At 42.3% G+C, this 17,275-nt stretch overlaps 1 protein-coding gene across 6 annotated transcripts in view; it reads left to right on the forward strand.

Moving 5' to 3' along the window:
• The window catches only part of CNTRL (centriolin), a 30,356-nt gene extending 13,106 nt beyond the window's left edge, over nt 1-17,250 (forward strand). For 2 of the 6 annotated variants that reach the window (XM_042830659.1, XM_042830663.1), the window contains 30 exons: nt 661-795; nt 1,501-1,646; nt 2,083-2,263; nt 2,625-2,804; nt 3,085-3,264; nt 3,854-3,970; nt 4,344-4,485; nt 4,699-4,838; nt 5,101-5,278; nt 5,504-5,814; nt 6,096-6,304; nt 6,496-6,688; nt 7,030-7,160; nt 7,291-7,431; nt 7,621-7,747; nt 8,282-8,446; nt 9,213-9,372; nt 10,064-10,179; nt 10,378-10,595; nt 10,982-11,139; nt 11,699-11,772; nt 12,352-12,540; nt 13,405-13,630; nt 13,928-14,133; nt 14,430-14,570; nt 14,816-15,091; nt 15,187-15,249; nt 15,831-16,037; nt 16,293-16,401; nt 16,930-17,250. In XM_042830659.1, coding sequence (XP_042686593.1) covers nt 661-795; nt 1,501-1,646; nt 2,083-2,263; nt 2,625-2,804; nt 3,085-3,264; nt 3,854-3,970; nt 4,344-4,485; nt 4,699-4,838; nt 5,101-5,278; nt 5,504-5,814; nt 6,096-6,304; nt 6,496-6,688; nt 7,030-7,160; nt 7,291-7,431; nt 7,621-7,747; nt 8,282-8,446; nt 9,213-9,372; nt 10,064-10,179; nt 10,378-10,595; nt 10,982-11,139; nt 11,699-11,772; nt 12,352-12,540; nt 13,405-13,630; nt 13,928-14,133; nt 14,430-14,570; nt 14,816-15,091; nt 15,187-15,249; nt 15,831-16,037; nt 16,293-16,376 — 4,794 coding nt within the window. In that variant the 3' untranslated portion in view covers nt 16,377-16,401; nt 16,930-17,250. Of the gene's footprint in view, nt 1-660; nt 796-1,500; nt 1,647-2,082; nt 2,264-2,624; nt 2,805-3,084; nt 3,265-3,853; nt 3,971-4,343; nt 4,486-4,698; nt 4,839-5,100; nt 5,279-5,503; nt 5,815-6,095; nt 6,305-6,495; nt 6,689-7,029; nt 7,161-7,290; nt 7,432-7,620; nt 8,447-9,212; nt 9,373-10,063; nt 10,180-10,377; nt 10,596-10,981; nt 11,140-11,698; nt 11,773-12,351; nt 12,541-13,404; nt 13,631-13,909; nt 14,134-14,429; nt 14,571-14,815; nt 15,092-15,186; nt 15,319-15,830; nt 16,038-16,292; nt 16,402-16,929 lie in introns of those variants that run through there. The other 4 variants (XM_042830660.1, XM_042830661.1, XM_042830662.1 and 1 more) reach the window with 4 other exon arrangements.
• Nucleotides 17,251-17,275: the final 25 nt, after the last annotated feature.

Genomic DNA, 17,275 nt, shown 5'->3' on the forward strand with positions numbered 1-17,275 from the left:
GTTGGCCTTTGCTGTTGTTTCAAGTAGAAATCTGGCTTCCTAGCTTTTTTGTTTGTTTTTCTATATTCTAGCTTTTTGCTGGGTAAGAACAATGTGTGCTTTAAGTTACACATTCCTATTTTACCTTAACCTGCTGTTGGGGATCCTCTCTTGGATTCAGATGCAGTGATATGCAGTGACTGGCATCTTGGCTCAGTTTCCATTAATCAGAAATGAACGTGGTGTTGGTGGGGTGGTTTTTTTGGCTTTGTTTTTTTTGTTGTTGTTGTTGCTGATTTTTCAGTTTTCTTTGAATGACTTATTCCACCATCAGGAATATATAATAATGCATAACAAAGTGCTTTTGTCCCCAGCCCCTCCAGGTCTTTTGGGTGTAGTGTTTCAGGCAAAACTTGGAAATTCTCTGTAGAACTCTGATAAAATGTAAATCTGTTGGTTTCCCAGTGAGAAAGACATGTTTGTGCCAGGTCTAGATTGAACATCATCATCGTGACTGGTGCTGCAAATGCTAAAGAAATACTAGCTGTTGTATGTTGATGGGCTACCTTGGGATGCTTGTTTTCTTAGGGGGTGTTGTTGTTATTCTCTAAAGAAATACAGCTGTTGCACATTTGGGTGATGAGGTGGGATTATTAATCTGAAGGTTGTTTGTGTTTATAGATGGAACTGTCAGCCCTGCAAGCTGAACTTGAGAAGGAAAGGCAAGCATTAGAAAATGCTCTGAGCAAAGCACAATTAGCAGAAGAGAAGGAGCAAGAAAATTATAAGCTGCTTTCTCAGTTCAAACAACTGCAGGTGAAGTACTTGTTGCCATAGCAAGTTCCTGATAAGCTGTGTGCTTTTTCATTGCCAGTGGGGGAAAGTTGGAAGAATTTTTGTTCTGAAGTTCAGTGGTGCCTGGCAAATTTCTCGTCTGGAAACCCTGCACCACAGATTTTTATCTGACTCTTTTGGATGTTTAGATTGACCTTTGAAATAATGTCAGGGCTGCTCTCCTATATTGCAGTGGGATTGATAAATTGTGTAAATCTTAATTTCCCACAAGCCTCATTCAGTACAGTGTCAGTAAGAGAACAATTTGTGTGCAACTGGGGGTGGGGGGGGAAGCCTGACTTGATTGCATCTGTTTTTCTCATTGTGGCAAGTCTGGGTTCAGTCCTTTGCCTTCACCAAATCCCTTTGTCCCATCTCATGCACCTCAGAGGGTAAAATGGCCACCAGCTTATGAAAGATCCTCACCAGATATTAGAACTATAATTTTTGCCTCAGCTTGCCAATGTGCAGAGCAGACTTCAAGTCTTGGTCCTGTTGGCCAAGCGTGGATTCTTGGTCTGGTGTCTGTGACAGAGGTGGCACAACTGCAAACGCTGTAGCATATGGATATTGTGATTTCACTGTGCTTTGCTTGTATAAACACAATAGTTTCATTAAGGAAAATGTAAGATCATTCTGAATTGTTGTTGGAATATTTTTCGACGTGTAAATGTATTTATCTATTAGGGAGACAACAATCTCCTGAAACAACAGCTTAAAGATCTTCAGAATCAGCTCAGCCATGCAGTGGGTAACTTGATGCACCCTGAGGAAGTCCTGGCTCGTATAAATGAGCTCAAGCAAAAGCTTCGGACAGGAGCAGGAGAGATTAAGTGAGTAAAATAGAAACAGTTTTAGATTTATGCACATGTTCTTGCTCCATAGATGAGAGCAACGAGGTACATCTGCTGCATCCTGTGTATTGTGATGTGGGGCAGTTCAAACGTGACCTTTAGCACCTTCCTTGTGTTTGAGAGAACATTGCCTGAGCTCAGGCACCTCTATTACTGAGGGTTGTATTACACATTCCTCTTGGGTTTCACTACTAGAAATAAAGAATTTTTCTTTTCTTCCTCTGTCCCCAGCTACAAAAAATGGAAATAAAGACAGAGCAGAGTAACACTGGCACTGTAACCTATTCAGCACTGCACCTGAATTCATTTCCATTGAATGTTTTAAACTAGCACTTCTGAACTGGGCTGTGTTGCCTTTATGCCTAGTATTGTGATTTAAAGTTACTGTGTTCCATAATGGAGCTTTCTCTTTCAGATGTCACAATTCAGCTGATGTTTTGGGGAAAAGCCTTGCAAATCTGCAGAAAGAGTTCAATAGCATCCTTGCTGATACACAGAGGGAAAAAGAGAAAGCATGGGAAAGACAGAGGCAATTGCAAGAGGAAATGGTATCTCAGCAGGAAAAGCTGGAAGATATACAGGAGAAATATAGACAGGCATGTATCAAAGCTGTGAAAGCAAGACTGAGACAGTTTCAGCTTTGTCTAAAATATGCATGTTGCAGCTGAAGGATCAAGGTTTATGACAAATGTAGATTTGTTTCCCTCCATCTTTCAAATAAGTGTAATTTTACTAAGAGCAGATAAATTGCTCATGGTTGCTTGCCAGGAGCAAGTTCAACAACTCAAGTTGGTGTAGGGCACTGTTGATTGTGATTAGAATAGCTTTGCTATTCTTTAGGTATAAGATATACTACTAGTGGTTCTTTCAAAAAGTTGGTCTGAAAATCATTAAAATAGGGTGGGTTTTAATTGAAACTTTGTTTTGGTTGCTCATTCTTGCATACTTCATGTACAGGTGAAATCTGAAAACAGGCAGAATAAGAACAAGGTCCATCAGTTAGAGAATGAAATTCAACTTTTACGTGAAAAAATAAGGAGTATGGAAGAAATCCAGGGCCTGGCTGATCAACAGCTCCAAGAGGCAGATGAAGAAAAAGAGGCTATTCTTGCTCAACTAGAAGACCTGGAGAAAAGGGTAGGAATAGACATGAGTGTGTGCTCTGTGTTGGGCTGCTCAGGAAAAGAGTATCTAAAGAACTTGTGAATTATTTTGCTTCTTAAGATGAAGCTCAAAGCAAGAAGGAACACAAAGGTGAAATACAGCCCTTTTCTTAAGTGCAACTGGACACCTTGATTCTTGTACTATTGTGATAGTTCTGTGTATACAGTACCACGTGGGATGTGTGGAAAGGCCTTTATTCTGTGCTGCTTTTCTTTTAAAATTACTGTGAAACCTGTTGCTTTCCTGGTTTCAGAAAAAAATAGAAGATGCCAGGGCACAAATGCAATTTGCTGATCTGGATAAAGAGCTGAAGGAGTTGAAGAGAGCAATCATCACTTCAGATAAACTGGCGGCTGCTGAGCTGTGCATTGCTAAAAACCAGCTGCAGGCTCTTCATGGGACTGTTCTCAAAATTAATCAGGAACGAGCTGAGGTAAATCAACGTTGGTAATTAATTGTTAGTTATAATTAAGCAGTGCTTTCTAATGCCATAATAATCAAGACCGTCTTTGTTGCTTTCAAATTCAGCTTCAAGTCTTTGTTTTTAATTATCCTGCCAGATGAGCTGTTGCTTTAGTCAGCCTCATCTTGAAATATTGTAAATCAGTGTCTGACCTAACTTGGATTAACAGGCTGCCTTGCTGCAAGTTAGAAGGTGGGAGAGAGGTAGGTTTTATCTTCTGTAGCAATTGAAAGTTGATCAATTAACAATATATTGTTATGTAAGACTAAAAAGCAAAAGAAAATACAGAATTTAGTTCATAAATTTAAACCTTTAAAAATTGATTTTTTTTTTTTTTTGGCTTCATATGAACACGTGTTGAAATTTACTCTGCAGAAAGGCTGTAAGGTTAAAGGAGAAATAGTTTATGCAGACTGCTGTTTTTGTCATTTTCTTGAATTCCAACACAGACAAGCAGTGATGTCTCCTGTTACTCTGCAATTCATAAAGCTTTGTGAGACACCTGCAAGCCTGTGAGATGTTCTTGTAAACTAAACTTAAGGTAAAATGTCAATTTCAGGAATTTGAGGAAGCTGAAGAGTTCTGTGTTGAGGCAGCTCGTGCAACTCGGGATCTTGCCCGAGCAGAAGCAGAAATAGAATTGTTACAACAGCTTCTGAAACAGAAGGAAGAACAAGTGAGTTGAAGCAATGTTTCCTCTGTTATACGAGGAGGGTGAACTATGTGGAGAGCAGTTCATTGGTGTTCTGAAATGGCCGTGTTTACTTGCCTGCTGTGGCCTTTTTCTTCAAGTTTTCCCAAGTCACTGTTCTTCCCTGCCCTACACCTCCCTCCGTGGTTTGAATTTGAAGAAAGCCTGTTTGTTTGCATGTCTTCATGTGGCTGCACATGTAAGCCTCAGTCATATGAGGAGATGGAAGAACAGTTCTGTTGCATCAAAGTGGTGCAAGTGTTTTGCTGAGTGAGCATTTCTGTAGGAAAATGTACGATTGTTTGAAAATGTTCTACTGTAATTTATATTGAAATGCTTTGATTTAAACTTAAAACAGCTTCAACACGAAACGGGGAAAGCTGGTGAGAAGACTGCACTGAGCTCTCAGAAGTTAGAAATTGATGAACTGAATGACACAGTGGAGCAACAGAAAGCAGAAATTGAGCGTTTAAGATGGTTGCTGGATGACACTGGGGCAGGTAATCTCTTATCTCTGTCTCCTGCAGGTAGGGAAGCAAGCTGTTCTGCAGCAGTGCATATTCCTCACTAACGTGAGAAGCTTTTAGAGCTCTGGGATTTTGTTCTAGGAGAACAAGCAGGAAACCATTCTGTGCAGTTCTTAGACTAGGATATGTTCAGTATCATTAGTTATTTGTCTTATATGCTTATAAAACTGTGTGATTGATTATCAGGTAACAAGGATGAAATTGACAACTTACAAGATGAAATTGCAGCACTCAGAAATGCACTCTCATGCCAGAAGGGTTACGTCACCAGTATAGCAGATCCAGTAAAAAGAAGAGGATACTGGTATTATGTGCCACCATCACAGGTCAGAAATTCAAATCCTGTTATGTAGAGAGGCATTTCTTATGGGGAAATTCCTTATGTATGAATTTGAGTAATACTGTTATATTTGGTTCTCTCTTTAAAGCAGCAAAATGCTTAAAAATGAGAGAAGGCAGGATGTGTAGAGCCTGGAAAAAATCAATGCTTTAGAAAGTCTACAATTATTAAATTATTAAATTCCTTTATTTGTTATTTCTAAAATAAAGTATCTTATAGGAACAAATCCTTTTTCTTTTTTTCCTTAGGCCTCAACTCCTGCCTCTCACAGCACAAAAGACTCTGGAGTTGGTTTACAGTGCCCTGGCACATCCCCACCCAGAAAAGGGTGTAGTCAGGTCAGGAAGGAAGACTTGCCCAGATCAAGAGGGTGCTGGGTTTATTCACCAGTCAGAAACAGGTGGTACAAAACAAATCCTAATAAAGGTGAGTCTCGTGGTCTCACAGTGTGCAGGAGTGAAATGAATGTGGGTGTGCTTAGAGTTCCTAGTGAGTATTTCTGATACGTATTAGTGGATATTTAATATTAATTTCTGGTGAATTTGTTCAACAGTGCTGAAAGTAAATGTTTGTATTGTAATTCAAGAACTCTTTCTGTTAAAACTTATTTAAAAAAAAAAAAAGAAAACCTCCTTTTTGCTGTGTTTAAAGCTGGAAGAGCGGAAGAAGACGGCGAAGGAAACGTGGAAGCTCATGCTCACAAAGACCTGCCCTTTGTCCCACCGCCTGGTGCAGCCATCTATACTCTTCTCCCAGCTGGTGCTCCTCCACCCCAAGGAGCTGTGGCTTCCAGCCCTCCTCCTGCAGCTGCAGATGGAGGCTCCACTGCTCCTGGCTCTGTTCCCTATGGCCTGCCTCCTGTGGGAGCCCAGGTTGTTTATGGCATTCTTCCTCCAAACTTTACTGTCCCGCTCGTTCCTTTTGGAGGTCTTCACTGCAATGTACCCAAGCATCACGACTTGGTAAGACACAGGGTGGCAGGGTTGTGAACAGATTAAAAGCATCCTGTAATGTCTGCTTTTTCAAAGGAAAGAAGAAAAAGAAATCTCACTTCTACAGATTAAAATTTAAGAACTCAAAGCAGTCTTGTGGCAAGACTGTAAATCTCAGAGAGCTTGCTGATAAGAATGCCCTGTCTCCAGTGTTAGTGGTCTGGTCGCTGCTATCTGTAACTGCTTATGTGTTTTGGAGCACTGAAATAGAAAAACAGGACAATCAGTCTTAATTTTGCTGTCCTGTGTAGGAGAGTGAAGTCTCAAGGTTAGAAGACACTGTGCGTCATTTGAGGTCTCGGAAATACAGAGATAAATGGTCAGAGGCAGCTGGGCACAAATGCAAGAACGAAATGGAAGAATTACGTCAGAACATGGAAGATCTTCTGCATGAGAGAGAAGAGCTGGAACGCGAAGTGGCAGAGCTGCACAGAGCAGCTCAAACACGTAACAAGCGCAAGTAAGAATAGCACACTGCTTCTGGTCAAGCAAGTGGAAATGGCCAAAACTTTGTCCAGTGACAGCAGATTTGGACACGTTTATAACTAACATTCTTGTTGATCTGTTACATGTTTTACACGAACTGCGGGAGGCTGCTGAGCCTCTGACGTTTTGTAGCTTAATTCGTTGTTTTTCTTCTTGGGCTTTCAGGGACTTTGTTGAAGGCTATACTGAAAGCTTAATGGCAGAACTACAGTTAGAAAAATCTCTTAAACACCATGAAGATATTGCAGAAGAAATTGAATGTATAGAGAAGACTCTTCTCAAACGCCGAGCGGAGCTTAGAGAGGCAGACAGGCTTCTCACAGAAGCTGAAATGGAACTTGAGAGCACACGGGGAAAGGCGAGTAAAGCCTGTAACGAAGTGCAGAAGGATTTCTGTGTTATGTTGGTTGTTTTAGGCAGAAGGTGTTTACTTTTATTTTTGTCTAAGCAGTTTATTTTTACATGGATAACCTGCAGCCTTTAAAAATGCTTCTGTTTGAAAATAAGCCCTGGGATAACCTGTGCTAAAAGAAACTGTTTTGGTCCTTGTCAAAGGGGAGGAAGCTTTTCTCTTCTGGGGCAAGAGAATAATATTCAAGTAAGGTGGAGGTCATTTTTGGACAGCTGACTTGTAGGTTATAGGTGTTGAAAGGGTAAGGAGGGTTGTGTCATCTCAATGATGTTCAATTTTTGCTCTAGACTAAAGACACCATTCAGAAGTACAATCGTGCCAAACAGCATTTGCTCCATACTGAAACAGAAGCAGAGGAGCTAGAGCGAAGGGCTCAGGAAATGGCTACTGAACTTGTGAAAGCAGATCAGCAATTAAGGTACCCTGTTGTTGTGAATTAGCATCAGATGGGGAAGAGGAGAACAAGACTGTTTCAAATATCAGGGGACTGCTTTTGGAGCGGGGAGCTGTTAAAACGGAAATATGTAAGGGCATAAATGCTTTTGTAGATCATTGCAGGCAGATACACAGGATTTAGAACAGCGTAAGAAGGAACAGGAAGGTGTTTTGAAGGAGATCAACAAAGTGGTGTCTGCAAGAGACTCTGAGTTCCAGTCGTTAAACCAGAAAATAGAAATGCTGACTGGAAGGTAAATCTATCTTAAGTTTACCTTAAACTGATGTCCTTCTCTAATAAGTGTGCCCAGTGTACTCAGCTGTGCATGTCCCTGCTCACTGCAGAGGGGTTGGACTGGATGACCTTTAAGGGTCTCTTCCAACTCTAAGGATTCTATGTATTTTTGTTTCTTCTGAACCATGCCTTTTGTCTTCTCTGTAAGCCTTCAGAAGCTTCAAGGAGATATTCAAGTTGCAGAAGGTAACGAAGAGCATCACCTCCAAATGCTCAGAGAAGCAGAGAACATTCTTCAGGTCAAGAAAACAGAACTGGAAAGACTGAAAAATCAGGTGAGGTGCATCTGGTCAACTCGGGAGTATCAGTTTCATTGTTGTCACTGGGGGCTGTGAAGTGTCTTTGGCTCCAACCTGCCTTATCTGAATAAGTTCTAATTCTTAATTATGTGATTTATTTTTTTTGTCACTGTTGATCATTTGAATTACTGTTTGGGGTTTTTTTTTGGTGAGGGGGATATTTTCTGTTTTGGGGTTTGTGTTTGGTTTGACCCCAATCCTGTCTGCATTTCTGGGTGATAAATGTTAGTGCAGAGTTCTGTGTGTTCTTAAGCTTCTTATTCTCAAGTGCAATAAGTACCTCCGAGGTCCAGGGCTGCACTGTGCAGATCAAAGCTTAATTGTCAGTGCTGGCCCTTCCACAGCAGTCCAGCAAATGGAGCTCATTGCTCTGATGGGATTTTCCTGTGATTTGCAACTCGAGTAAATCTGTGAACTGGTAACAGGATTGCATTGATTTATTTCTTGTATGTGTGTGGCCATAAAGCTGTAAGTGTTCAGATGTGGTGGTGCTGAACCTCTGTGTCGTAGGTTACTGCTCAGCAACAAGAGCTGCTGTTTGTGGAGCAGCAGCTCAGGCAAAGGAAGGAGCAGCTCCGTGTCCTTCAGGACTGTATTTCTCAAAAGAAAGGTGACCTCAAGGAAGCTCTTCGAGACGGGGAGACTGAAGCAAAGGAGAAACAGCGCCAAATAAAAGTAACTTTTCCAAATTAGCTTTCAGTTAATTACATCTGTGGAGAGCAGCAAAAGAATGGAAACATGAAAACATCACAGTACTTCAACAAAAATGGTTTTGCTTTCTATGTCCTCCCCAAATCTGAAAAGCAGAACAAGTGAGCTTATGACTACATGTCTCATGGGTTGGACAAGGTGCACAAATAAGGAAGAGAACTTTTCTAGTTTCTGGGTAATACAGAATTGGTTCCTGGGGAACAAAAGCACATGAAATAAGTCTCCAAAGGCAGCTTCTAAAGCAGATCAGTCTGATCAGCGTGCTTAAAATGCAACAGCACTGATGTAAGTCAGCTGTCTGTCTCCATTCCTGTGTTCATGTTTGCTTGCTTAGAAAGGAATCCGTGCTTCTTTGTGAAAGGAAGACTGGCTAGAGCCATGCACCCAGCACTGAAGTAAAAGGATCAAGATTAACAACATTGTTTTTGTTGTTTTCTTCCTCTGGTGATGCTTTTTCTGGCTCTCTGCTGTAAGGCTTCCTGTTCACTTGCCTGATGCTGTGGATCAAAGCCTCCATGGAAATTACTTTAAATTGCCTACAAGCAAGGCTTTCCCCTAAATGTTACATAATTTTTTGTTTCTTTCCACCATTAACTATATTCTAGACAGTTTAATTCTGGAGTTTATAGTTGACAATAGATTTGTTACATTTTAATAAGTATTTTTAAATTATTAAAGGAAAAATAAATGGCAAATAATGACATTCATTTTAACACTGTTATTTCCAAAGGAAATAAGGCTTCTTCTGGAAGATCTTAATGCTGAGAGGAGAGAACTGGGTGTCCAAATTGAAGAGAAGAGAGCACAGCTTTCGGTCATAAGGAAGGATATTGGAAAAGAGGAAGAAAATCTTCAAATAATACTTGGACAAATCAACAAGCATAAGATAGGTAGATATTATTTTGTGCAGACTGAAAATAAATACGCTCTAATATTCCAGTTGTACATCTGTGCCAGTGTATTTTCTGCAGTCTCTTTAAGTACTGTGAATGGCTGCAGAGAAAGCTTTCCTAGTTAGAGACTCAGACTCCAACGCAGAGCTGACTGGTTGCCCTCTGCTGGAGTTGAGGCAGTGCTTTGTGTTGCTTTGCTCTTGGGATTTGAGTTTCTCACTTCAGTGAGGAAAAACAAATCTCCCATGGGGGCTAAAGCTTCTGTGCTAGTGCTGTGTGATGGAGCTGGCTGCTTGTGGCACAGCCACAGAAGGCACCTGGAGTGGAGGAGGAACAGAGGATCGCCCTTCAGGCAGTTGGGTCCTCTCAGATGGTGGGAAGTGTAACCAGCAGCAGCCTGCAAACCTCTGAAAAAAACTGACTTCATTGTCTGCCAGTCAGATGTCCTGCAGTAACAGCTCAGCAAAAAGGGGAAGAGGAGACACAGGAGCCTGCAACTTTCTAGTAGAGGAACGTGGTTAGGTGTAACAAGTGGTGTGTCTGACACGCCAAGTGAAGATGAGTGTGCTGCCCAGGGGTTGCATCGATGTCTTTCACCCGCCCCGCTCCCCTCTTCCAATGTCTTTTTAGAGAACAGAATGCAGTTAATGTGCTTTGCAATAAGCCTTGATTTCTTTCATCATATTAGAACTGAAACACGTTCTGGAAATGTTGGAGATTGAAAATAATGAGCTTCAGGGTTTGAAGCTACAACATGATCAGAAGGTCAATGAACTGGAGAAGACTCAGGTTGCAGTTCTAGAAGTAAGTATTTAATTTAGAAAGAAGAGAGATGCACATTCTGTGATTCTGTTAGGGTCTGGGCAACGTTCTCTGTACTCCTAAGTTGGAGCAGTGTAGCCTGCAAGTGATCTGTGGATGAAAGGTTTTAACCTGCTGCAGGTAAATACATTCACTCAATCTTTTTCACCACGTGTGTTGCTCACAATTTTTCTTTGCCAGGAGAAGCTAAAATTGGAGAATATTCAGAGATTATTCCAGTGTCAGCAAGGGGAAGTGGATTGGCAGCAACAACAGCTTCAGAAGGACCGTCAGGAAAGTGAACACCTGGTTTCTCAGATGCGCGCTCTGCAAAGTAATATTGAGTCTCTGAATAAAGAGAAGCAAAAGCTTGAAGAGGACTGTCAGAGTTTGGAAAGGAAGCTGTCGCAAACCAGAAGGTGGGAGCAGGAGACATTGTCTGCAGATGTGATCAGTGATGAAAAATGTCCCGAATTATAACTTATCGTAATTAGAAACACAGCTGTAGCTCTGATACTACAGAACTCATTTCTTACTCTGCGGAGGCTTTGATTTAGGCATGTCTACAGTATGTCTATAGCAGAATTAGAGAAAATATGCAGCACTGAATGCAGCAGTGTTTCTCATGGCAATGCAGTGAGAAATGTTATGAAAAGCAAAATGTTCAGCCTTGGAACGAGACAGCTGTTGTTCGTCTGGCTGCTGGGCAGCATCTCCCTGAGCTGAGAACAAACTGCTGAGTGCAGCTGCTTTGGGTGCATGATGGACCTCCAACAAACCACCAGCATGCCTTCACATTTTGCAGAGACCTGAGTGCTGCTGAAGGTGGCATTGGAGCCGCATCGTCCAAGGTAGAGAGAATGGAACTGGAGATTGAAAGCCTGCAGCAGGAGGCAGATGTACTGAATGAACAGAAAAAGTCACTGCGTGGAGAGATGGCTGCTGTACAAAAAGATCTTCAAGGTAAAGATGAAACTGCAGTTTCTAAGCTGTAGCGTAGTTTAAACTACATCTTTTAATGTAATTTCTTTTACGTAACAGCTGTGATGTTATCAGCATGCTCAAATGCCTACCAGCAGAAAGTACCTAATGTAAGATGGAAACTTTTCTGTTTATTCATTCACAAGAAATTTTAGCTGCAAAGTTATTTCATTGATTGCTGATTGTATGGGAACTGTTGAGTGCCAGACTGAAGCACTGAGCACCTGGGGAAAGGCCAGGTCAGCCCTGGGAGCACAGGTGGAGGAAGGGGGCGTCCTGGGCTGACCCAGAGGCTGCCCCTCTGTTAGGCCTCATTTAAGGGCTGACTGCTGCTGGGGAAGGATCTTTCTGGAGATCCCTCCTTGGTGAAGCTTTCTCTGCAAACATCTTCTGATGTGGGTGAGCAATCTTCTTCCCTTCCTTTATAGCACCTTTCTATTGTGCCAGTCCTGTCACCACATCTCTGTAAGCTTTTCCCATCGTATTGATCTGTTCCACTGCTACACTGATTGAAAATGTCTTTCACCAACTGTTTTTCTAGAAAAAAAGAACGAACTGGAGATGCTGAAAGGAGAATTAAGTGAGTCCAGGCAGCAGCTTCAGCTGGCAGAACAGGTTGGTTTGGGTCAAATACAGGAGGTTGTGATGCAGTGAGTAAACTGATGGCAGAAACAAGGGGCAGCTTTTATCACATTGCCAGTCCATTTCTCCATTAAGCACACTGTCTCAAATGCAGATCCGTTGCAGAGCTAATAAACAATGGCTGGTTGATGACTTTGTTCTTGCTGGGTTTGGAGTGATCAGGACTACAGTAGGCACCTCAACAGAGAATTTGTTTTCCTCTTCTGACTGTGAAGGGGGGTGGCAGCTGTCATGTTGATCCTAGTCAGGTTGTCGTTGCCAAAAGCACCCGATGGGATGTCGGAGAGCATCCTTAGGTGGGGTTTGGTGGTGGGGTGAGGTGGTGGTCAGTGCTGAGTGTTGCCACTCATTTTATGTCCTTGCTTACGTGCACCTTCTAGTGCTTCATCTGGTGATTACTATTCTGTTAATTCACTTGAGCTGGGTTAGGAAGGAGACAGTCTGCAGTGTGGGTAGGGATGATGAGTTAGTTTCATGTGGAAGCCTTTTTAGTCAGAGCCTGTTACTTTTACCAGCTAGTTATGTTGATTAATCTTCTGTTCTGTCTTTTAGAATTTGAAAGATAATACAAAGCACCAGGAAGAGCTGCTGAAAGAGCAGGCAACCCTAAAAGAAGATATTCTAAAATGTGTAAGGAAATGTAAGGATTGCCAAGAGAGACAGAAAAAGAGAGAGAACCATTTGCAGCAGCTCCAGAAAGAGATTGAAGAGAAAGAAACAATACTGGCCAAACAAGAAGCGGTAAATAACCTGAGACTTACTGAGCCTGGCCTCTGAAATAATGCAGGTGGAAAAGCTTTGGCTGCAGGTTTACAAATAACATTTAGAGACAGAAAGTGTGACTTCATGAGGAGTAGCAGTAAGAGAAGCTTCAGCATCCTGTTGTGCCTGACTGAAATCCAGCCTCCCAGCAAAGGACTCTTCCTTCTTGGTGGGATCTTTGTGTGCAGAGCTGCGTGCGAGAAGGGCTGATGTAGTGGAGGCACAGTGCAGTGCTGTGTGCCTGCTGCTGGTGTGCTGCTGGGTTGGGTGAGGACAGGGGCTGGCAGAGGCAGTTCTCTGTAACTTCTCGTTTGTCAGCTGACAAACAGGAGCAGCTGGATACAGCTTGGAGAACTCCTTCATAGTGTGTGTGCTGGGGGAGACAAGCGGCCGGTGGGGGTATCTGAAATGATAACGTGGATTTCAAATAAAACTGACCAAAACAAAATGCATCTGTGTTCCAGAACTCAAAAACCAAGCAGCAGGAGATCCAGAACTCTTATTTTGAAGTTTATTTCTGGTATCTCAAAGCTTATTTTAAGTGGTTTACTATTTTAGCTACTTCTTGCTCTTGTACCTCACTTCTGTGCGAGACCATCAATTAATTGTTTGTGGAAATTACCTTATTTGGCTTCAATAAAGCACTAGGCAAAAGAAAAACTGAGGGAAATTAAGGAGGGAAAATGACCAACACTTCTGTTTGGACCGAGTACCAGACCGTATTTCTTCTTTCAGATTGCTGCTGCTTTAACTTGTGCAGTGTTGTTTGGTGATGGTATTTGTTCTTACTGAGTTGCCACGAGTGAAACTGTACCGATTTAAAGTTGTGTTTGTTTTTGGCAGATCCTTTATAAGCTCAAGCAAAATTCAGAACACGAAGGGAAAAAACTGGAAGAAAATACTGCTAAACTCAAAGAACAGAAACAACTTCTGGAAAAGGAACTCAGAGATCAGCGAGAGAAACTGGAAGAGGCAGTAGCAAAAGTAAGGCTGACAGAAGAAAACAACAGGAAGCTGGAAAAAGAAGCATCTCAACTTGCAGCGCTTGAAGAAACTGTCAGAAAAAGCAGTAAGATCTGTCACACAAGTTTATCATTGCAGTGTGTGGGTGCTAAGTCTAGTGAAACCAACCAATAGTTCTGTTAATCTTGCTTGAATTTTAATTCAGCACTTTATTTGACTCTTGATCCTTAAATTCGTTTGCTCGGAGAGCTGAAATTCTGAAGGCAGCTTTGTCCCCTCTCACCTGGTGCCAATGTTTATCTAAACGTCACTCAGCAGAGTGGTTTGAAAATATCTGATGTCTGAAATATGCCAAGGTATTTACATTTCTGCTAATCAGTGTCAGTTTAAATATTGTTTACAGAACATCAGGTATCAGAAAAAGAACTACAGGTACAACAGAAAAATAGAGAAATTCAGTCTCTCCAAAAAGAATTGAAAGTCTCCAAGTCTGAGGTGAACCATCTGCAGGGGCAGCTAGCAGCAGAAAGGAAAAGAGCAGAAAAACGAATCTGCAGTCTGAAGGAAGCAATGAAAATGCAGAGGACACAGTTTGAAAGAAAACTGCATGTAAGTCCTGACTGGAGGAACGGGGAACGTTAGAGGCTTCTGGATATTTTGTAAACAGCAAAATGATAGAATACCCCTCTTATTGCTGAGGAGCAGAAGTTGTGTGTTAACTTTGATGAGATGGATTTTGAAGCAGCCAAACTCTGGTATTTCTAGGCTGTGCTGCAGAGTACCTTGGGTTACTGTTATTAATGCTGTTCCTGCATTTAACTTGAAGAAATTGTCTCTCATAGGCTCTCGATTCATTTTCTCAAGTGGGTGCTCACAGAAAGGCAATCTTTTCTGCATTTTCCTAGGAACAAAAGCATGCAAATAACTGCCTGCAGAGTGATATAGCAGCTGCTGAACAAGTGGCACAGAGCAACCATGAGCGAACCAAGCACCTGATGAAAGAGCTTGGCCAGATCCAGCAGAACTACGTGGATCTCCAAAATCAGGTATAACTGAGTACCCAAATAAAGGCTGTCTGGGGAAAAGCAGCGTCTTCCAGCCTGGTGCCTCGTAGGCAAATAAAGTGAATTTCATAATTAGGGCTGCATCTGTTCAGAGAGCTTACAATTTGTGATTTCAGTGGTCAAAATGTAAATGTTTCAGAAAGATTTGTTGGGTTACATGGGAAATTCCTCTGGGTTGATGTGTTTGTGGTATCTCAGCAAAGTAGTGAGACTATTTTATGTTGCAGGTTAAGACTCAAGAAGACCTGGAAAAGAGACAAAGGGAAATAGAGGACACAGCAACATTGCTTAAATCAGAGGTTGAAGACAGTATTAAAACAAGGTTTAAATCTTCAAGCCCATCTCCTCCAGAACTGCTGGAAGATTTGGAAGCGTTTTCTGCAGTAAATAGAAGCATGCAGTGTGAATCTGATGATTTAGAGGAGATGTTTTCGTTTGCTGATGCTGACAAAAGATTGTTCTCACTGGAAAGGAAGTTGGATTTTTCTCAGATCTTCATAATGGTAAAAAGCTCTCAGGCAGTGGCTGCTGCTCACACTGCTGCTGAGCGTGTCCGTGTCGTCGTGCTCAGCTGCTGGATGTGTTGTGTTGCCAACAGGATGAACAGTGGCGTGGAGAGGCTCTCCGAGAGAAACTGCAGCATCATGAGGACCGGCTGAAGGTGGCCCATCTCTTACCTTTGCACAGATCTGTCTGCAGGTCCCTTCCAAAAAGAGTCTGAACAAAATGGGTGTGTGGGAGATCCTTGTCCAGCTGTCACAGTCACCCCGTATATAATGGCCAGCACCAGATTATCTTTGGGTGCTGTTAGGTGGGAATAGTAGAAAACAGGCAGCAGTGACACATTCTATCAAGAGGAACAATGTTAAATAATTAGAGTTGGCTTTTGGAGTATGCCAGCATCATCCCATCACTTATGTTGCACTGTTGTATGTTAGTCACAAAAGAATCAGCAGTTCACAGGCACTTGTGGCCGTTTAAAGAGGAGATGAGGGCACAGTTCAGTTAGAGCATATCTGTTCCTTTCCAGCAGTTAATGATGAGGTGCCACAGAAACACAACTTGTTTCTGACTTAAGGAGGTGAACTATTTAGTAGTCAGTTGAATTGCAAACCTGTTGCCAGCTGCTTGTGATTTGGGAGATTTTAATGGTACGTCCTTTATGGCGTGGCCTCAGACTTCTTAAATGTAGTCTTGAAAATTACCCTGACTGGATACAAACAGAATTAACCATTTGTTCAGGCTCAGCTCTGGCACTGCATGTCCAAGCAGGTGGATGTATTGATCAGAGGAAAGCAACAAACACAAGGCACCCTTCACAGCCTGAAGCGACAGGTTGACGCGCTGGATGACCTGGTCAGCAGCACCTCCTCAGACTCGCTGTTCCTAGCTGAAAGTTCATCAGGTCTGCTGTCTCTTCGTGATGCTCTGAATGTAACAAAAACACAGGTAATCCTCTAGTGCAATGATTCTGGTAACTTTAAGGATTTTTAGCTCGCTCGTAGTCTGTTAGGGCTGTGTGCCTTGCAGCTGGAGGCACTGCAGGGTTTCTGAAGGTGGGACGATCCTTCTGTACTTCTTTGCCAGCAGCAACTTGTGTGAGGCAGGCAGGCTTTCTTGTAAGATTAGTTTTCATCCATTTTTTCCTTCATGACCTTAGCTCTGAGACAACGACTCATTACTCAGACTTCTGCTTTTTTCTAGGCTGCCCTGACAGGACACACACACTTCCCCAGCAGCTCAGCAGGCGTTCCAGCAGGGGCACAGACGTGGCATTCCTGCTCATGAGAAATTCCTCAGTGAAGTGCCAGAGGTAAGAGATGACTCCAGCTGAGTTGGAGTGACCAAGGGAAGAGGTGGGCCCAGCGCTGCTCCCAGACCATTGCTGTGGGACAAATGAAAGCATTCCTGTGCTTGGTGTCCAGTCAGTCAGTGCTGTTTTGGCTCTTAGATGTGTATTTTCAGACAAATTGCTCGTAAACTTCCAAATGATGCATAGAAATCACAGCTGTGACTGACAGAGCTGCTTCTCTCCATAATCTTAAAGTAAAACACTGCATTTATTAAAGTCAGGTAGGTGACACTCAGAACTCAGTTCCACCTAGTTACATGCGGGCCTGTTAATTAATTTCAAAAATTAATACTGCAAGAGCTATCACTCATCAGTGCTCAGCAGAGAGAAGCATCACCCCCACCTACAGCTCTCGGGACACGTGGAGCATGCATGCAACTGTTGATGCTGCATGCCTGGAACAAGTGAGGGCTGTGCCCCAGGCAGAGCAGGTCACACCGTGCCAGCTTCTCTCCTTCATGTGCAGTCACTCCTGTCCCTCTCTTTTAGACAGCAGCTGATCTGCATGTGCTCTTGTGCTCCCTGAGGCTGTGCCATCATCTTCCACTCCTGAAGCCTTCTACCTCACTGCTCTACAAGCCTTTTTAAAAAGGTATTTACCAGCAATAACAGCTCAGTACTGTGAAGTTTCTGTATGTCTATAAGGGAGTTTTCTGTATATATGTTATTCCAAAAAATAAGGATTTAGGAGTGTCTACAACTACTGTTCCCATTGAAATGGGGATATTTCTCAGTTTACCTTTTGAGTTGTCACATTTTCAAATGCATGAATGTTAAATAAAACTATTTTTGAATACTTTCTTACAAGAAGTTTGTGACTACAGCTTACCTTCAC

The sequence above is a fragment of the Centrocercus urophasianus genome, unplaced genomic scaffold (genome assembly GCF_019232065.1).
Source record: "Centrocercus urophasianus isolate 14NV4802_14NV808 unplaced genomic scaffold, USGS_Curo_1.0 seq_34, whole genome shotgun sequence".
NCBI lineage: Eukaryota > Metazoa > Chordata > Aves > Galliformes > Phasianidae > Centrocercus > Centrocercus urophasianus.